Below are 5,548 nucleotides of genomic sequence, written 5' to 3' on the forward strand. Positions count from 1 at the left end.
ACCCCCATACACCAATGTCATAGAGCCCCCCATCATATACCTATGGATAATACCAAAGCTGGGAAGTCTCTCATCAAAAGAAGATCCCACCACACTGCCCTAACTAGCTAGTTATTTCAAAAAGAACTGGAAATCTAATACATTTTAAAGACATGCCATACAGTTCAAGAACAAGGAAGTACCTCTAAATATGATATTTATGCGCTCCTTTTTTGTAATGAAATCCATGTTCCTTTTGCCTTCTTATCACCTGCATTTTGCTTCTGTATAGTAAAGGAAGAGGATAACCAGGAGGCTTTGTAATTTTTGAAATCCAAGGAAAGCTGAAATCCACGTTAGTCATGCCCAGAACTCCATGGTCTACATTGAGAGGTCCTGGTGGGATTTGAGTGCTTACCATAAACTTATCATTGTGGTCTGTGACTAGTGAATGTGGTGAAGTCTAAGAATCTATACGATGTGTTACAAATCCTACTCAAGTAGCTAGCACTATCATCATTAATCGGTCAGCTATGTCCTGGTCAGTTATATTGCAATGAAAAATAATTTGATAACTTGAAACTGAAGATACCTCAACAGGGTGGAAATCATGATCTTTCCGATCTATTTTTATATATTTTCCCTATCCAAGCTAGCATTTACATTGACTACGAGTTTCAAAGGGCTGTTTGTTCTTTGCTGCAGCATAGCTTTCAGAAGAATTAACCAAATCCCATAGAAATCCATGTTCCTCTTGAAATCAAGCTTTCCCTCTGATTCTGAGCTTTTTTTTTCTACAGCTGATGAGCAAGAAACCAGAACTCTTTCAACAGCTTTAGGTTGTGAGTTGGATTCTGCACTTGCACTAGTTTCCGTGTCAGGGTCTCTGAAATTAACTTCTCCATCATGTGGTTTTTCCTTGTACCTTTTACTATTGATTTCACTTGTTTAATTGCACGCGTTTAATACTTCTTTTAATGTATGTATACTTTTAACGATTTTGATATTAAAGAAAATGAATAACAATTTTATTATGCTACAAAACCACATCGATCAGCTGGACTTAATTTACAATTTCATTGTCTAAATTTCAAGGACAATTCCCCTTAAATACTTGATTTAGTACGTACGTACCATGTTCTAACTATGCGTCAGAATATTGTTTGGTGCCTATATACGTATATATTTCACTACAATTCAATGACTAATCCAACATTACATCCAAATAGCTGTTTAATTAAGAGTTAGGAAGCCTACATCAAAGGTCCACAAAACATGTACTAAAAGATTCCACCAGGAGTCTTCAAATTACAGACTCGTGGTATATAGACATGTACGTATTAAGATCTTTCAAAGATTTTGATTTTGGATTTCATAGTATTGTCTTTATTTTTATTGATTTTATTTAGTTGTGTAACAATAACATTGAATTTGCTATGAATCGGATAATGACTTTGAATTTGTTATTTTTGTGTTTTTGTAATATTATATATACATGTTGATATCTTTAATTATATATTATTTTATTCCGCGCTTCCGAAACGTCCCCGCTTCCAAGAAAATTTGAAAAAAACGCTTCCGCGCTTCCGCGCTTCCACGTCCCCGCTTCCGATTCCATACAACCTAGCTAAGTTCTGCTTATAATTCTGACTTTTTGGTGAGTGAAAACATTTTGGTGTCACATGTCAGAAGACTTTTGTTTCAGTATGATCATACAACACCTCCATCGCCGCGTACACTCATACATGTCGTTTGGTAATGGGATGAAGTGCGGCGCCTCCAAACACGACATCTTTATTTTTACCCTTTAAGGCAGAGAAGGGAATCACAAATGTGACTTGTGAGTTCGTAGCAGCTAGAAGACACTGCAGGTTCTCCACAGGAATCAACCAAATGCACACCATTGTTTTGGTGACCAATGTTTTAGAGCACTGGAGCTCTATTTGGAAAGAGCATAAGTGCAGAACATAAGAAAGATATAGATTTCCATTGGAAGCCATTGTCCGTGTTAACGCTCATTTGTTACTTATATATTATGAACCCATATGCTCCCAGGTGCAATATGAAACTGTAAAAGGTTTGATTCAAGGCAGTTTTACAGCACAACTTCATTTTTTTTCAGTACAACATAATTTACGCCTCCTCCAACAAATGCAGAAACAGGTTATTTTCTGTAATAGTCGGACCTGTTTATATAACTATCACCACCTAGTTCTGTATACCAAAATACACTCACTGAATCACACCCTAACCTTCTCAGCGGCTTCCTTGATTTGTGCAATAGTGAAAATGCCGAAGAAGTCATCATCTCTTATTGCATTGATTGCGGCAAACGCAACATCATCAACACTCACAGGTGGAGCCAAGAGCAGGTCGGATGCTGGAAGAGAACTCAATGGTTTGGTAAAGCTCTCAGTAGCACGTAAAATTCTTTCGACTGGTTCTCCTATCAGATCCAAAGGAACCTCAAATCCATCAACCTTCCTTTTCCCATATATGAAACCAGGTCTTAACACAACCCCTGAGGAAAAGATCCGAATCAAAGACACATAAGGAGGCTTGCATAATATGTTGTATGCATACCTTGCTCCATAGTTACACACCTAAAATTTCCGAAAACAAGAATTAAGGAAGAAAAGATCATTATTACCAGAGTTGGGATATTTGGAGAGAACCTCTGATTCAGCTTTTCTCTTTCCTGTGAAGTATCCAGATGAAAGTAGAAATGGAGGTAGATTGTAATCATGCACCGAGATCAAGATAAACTTTGGAACTCCTGCCAAGGAAAGACATAGAGTATATCTAGCCATCCTTTGTACAAAATTCAGATATGTTACAGTAAAATCATGGTGTGTGAAATATATTTACTGTATATAGGGTTTAGATATTACTGATAATTACTCTTTCTATCCATTTGGTTCCTCTGAGCAATGTAGAAGGTAAAGTAGTAGACTAGAAGTATTAGCCTGGATAATTAATTGCTCATGGGAAGAAGATGAAACTTGTGAGATTGATTTATTTCTCCACAACAGTGTGTTACGTGCAAAGCTGATGGAGAATGTTTAAACTATTTATTGCTTCACTGTCCAGTGGTGTATTTTATGTGGACGTAGTTGGTTAAAGAGACCTGGTGGTTGACCTAGGTGATTCCAACTTCTTATGATTTATATATATATATATATATATATATATATATAGCCCGTCTTGGCTGCGGAGGTCCGCACCAAAACATTGGTGCGGATTTCCATTTTTGCACCACTTTTCGATCGAATTTCCTCATCTCCACCGTCTAGTATCTAGATAATATTGTGTAGATCATCTCTGCAAAATTTCAGCCAATTTGGTGATCGTTAAGACACTCAAAATTGCGTTTTTCTGTTAAAAACATGAACGGTTCATGTTTGACAGAATTTAGTCCGTCCATTTGTTTTTCGATTTTGAGGACCTTAACGATCACCAAATTGGCTGAAATTTTGCAGAGATGATCTACACAATATTATCTAGATACTAGACGGTGGAGATGAGGAAATTCGACCGAAAAGTGGTTCAAAAATGGAAATCCGCACCAAAACCATTGGTGCGGACCTCCGCATTTGAGAAAAACCGTATATATATATATATATATATATTTTATTTTATTTTCAGAAAGTTTATATGAGTGAGAGAAGGATTTGGTGATAGGGAGTGTGCAATGTTGGAACATAAAAAAATGATTAACAATCACACAGAAAAGTGATTCCTATAATATGATATACAAGTAGATAGAGCATTATAATCAACTGCAATATATTAATTGACATTGATACCATATTCCTTTGCAGCATTCACAGCAACAACATTTGCCTCGCCGTTAATCCTTTGCATCTGTTCCTCGCTGCCAAACCCACCAATTGTTGAAACTACAGCAGTGGCCCCGAGAAGTACTTCATCCCAGTTTACATAAAAAACGTCTCCTGCAGTACAAAGATGAGTTAGATCTACATCTTAAATGGCAGTCCAAAATTGTTCCCATTACTAGTAAGTCAGTCCAAAATGCTCTTAACTTCAAGTAAGATGATATGACTTGTTCAAAACAAAGGATGCCCTTAAGATGGAAAGTGAGACAGTGGTTTGTACCAGGAAGGAAACCACTTCATGATAAAGCGAAGGCTTTAGATCATAGGTCCATATATCCTATTTACTCCCAACGCGAACACAATTTCCCAACAGTTCATTTCTACACTTCCCAGTAATAGTATGAGGGGGTTTTTTTATTTGGAGTTTGTAAAGACTTCCAAACCGAACCTGTTCTTTATCCCTTTTCATTTACATGCTGTTGACTTTCTTGATCACCATGCACGTTCCAACTATGCAAAACAATAAATTTGCTAATTCACATTAACAACCATCTGATGTATAAAAAGCAACAAGGAACTTGCATCTGATAGTCCCAACTAGTATTACATAGGGTTTTTTTGTCCTTTTTTTTTTCATTGAGGAGGGCAGCATTCTCTAAGGATAAAATTTTTTTTCCATATTTCTTTTCCAATCCCATCATGAAGGGAAATTGCAAGAGGCCAGTGCAGAATAAGCATCCAAACCGCCAACTTCAAGCGACATTTCATTTGTTAATTGCACTCTTTACTGAAATATCTAATATGCAGCAAACTGCCTCCCTGATTTTAAGCAGTAAGAGCCATGTTATCACTGTTGAGAACAAAATTCGTCTCACAGAGTTATAATCACAAATTTGAACAAAAAAGAAACCAAAAACCTCGAAACTGCAGTGTATGCAGTCACTATTATACACACTATTTCTCAATTTATAATGTCCTCAATTCAGAACCAATTACTTCACTTCATAGTTCATACCAACAAATAACTTGTTTTGCTGTACTATAAAGCCATTCAACCTATAATTCACAACATGGAAATAGAAGAATGCAACTTGCCTGGTATCCAGTTAACCTGATCAATCCACGAACCGGAGTACGTCGGCCGCCCTGACCTGCAAAATCGAGCCAATCTCAGCCACCAAATCCCCACTTGAACTATCCAAAAGCCACACACCACACTCAAGATTACAAATCCCAACATACCTGCTTACACCTACAACCTCTATGCCTCTGGACACCGCAGCCTTACAAATTGCAGACCCAACAAAACCACTGCCTCCTAACACCACAACCTACAAAAACAAATTCATCACAGCCAAAACTACACAAAGAAATCATAGGGCTCTGTGAGTCTAGTGGCTTACCCGTTCAGGTATGACATCAGCCACGACGTCTATGGCGCCGGAGTTGAGGTCGTCGCCCTTTACGCTCGCCTCCGCGTACCTGCATTTAACACTGAACCTGCGAAATTGAGCCGAGTTTGTTAGGGAACGGTAACCAAATTGAAGTCTATGAGATTTCAGTGCGGTGTCAATAGAGAGCTGACCGGGTCTGAGAGAGAGAGGCGGAGTTGGGCCGGGCTGCGAGGGAGGCGCCGCGGAGGGAGGAGGTTGAAGGGAAGGGCAGAAACGACGTCATTTCTATGGACACTGGAACTGTGACGTTGCAATGGTGCTTTGGAGTGGTGGGTTCTA

The 5,548-nt window shown here is 38.3% G+C and overlaps 1 protein-coding gene across 1 annotated transcript; it reads right to left on the bottom strand.

The window, feature by feature from the left end:
- Positions 1 to 2,038: 2,038 nt before the first annotated feature.
- LOC126794400 (uncharacterized protein At1g32220, chloroplastic) lies at positions 2,039 to 5,548 on the bottom strand. Its single transcript, XM_050521111.1, has 7 exons — positions 5,401 to 5,548; positions 5,219 to 5,315; positions 5,058 to 5,146; positions 4,911 to 4,966; positions 3,786 to 3,932; positions 2,630 to 2,755; positions 2,039 to 2,500 (listed from the first exon to the last, which is right to left on the bottom strand). Exons 1-7 carry the CDS (start codon positions 5,490 to 5,492, stop codon positions 2,220 to 2,222), a joined length of 888 nt encoding a protein of 295 aa, XP_050377068.1. The 5' UTR covers positions 5,493 to 5,548; the 3' UTR covers positions 2,039 to 2,219.

Source organism: Argentina anserina, chromosome 5 (assembly GCF_933775445.1).
Source record: "Argentina anserina chromosome 5, drPotAnse1.1, whole genome shotgun sequence".
Lineage (NCBI taxonomy): Eukaryota > Viridiplantae > Streptophyta > Magnoliopsida > Rosales > Rosaceae > Argentina > Argentina anserina.

Bases quoted from the DNA above. Each gene is read 5' to 3' on its own strand.
- LOC126794400 (XM_050521111.1), bottom strand. From the start codon at position 5,492: ATGACGTCGTTTCTGCCCTTCCCTTCAACCTCCTCCCTCCGCGGCGCC. The intron at 5,316-5,400 runs GTCAGCTCTCTA...TCAATTTCGCAG, and splicing joins GCCTCTCTCTCTCAGACCCG to GTTCAGTGTTAAATGCAGGT. The intron at 3,933-4,910 runs GCAAGTTGCATT...TTTGTACTGCAG, and splicing joins TCAGGTTAACTGGATACCAG to GAGACGTTTTTTATGTAAAC.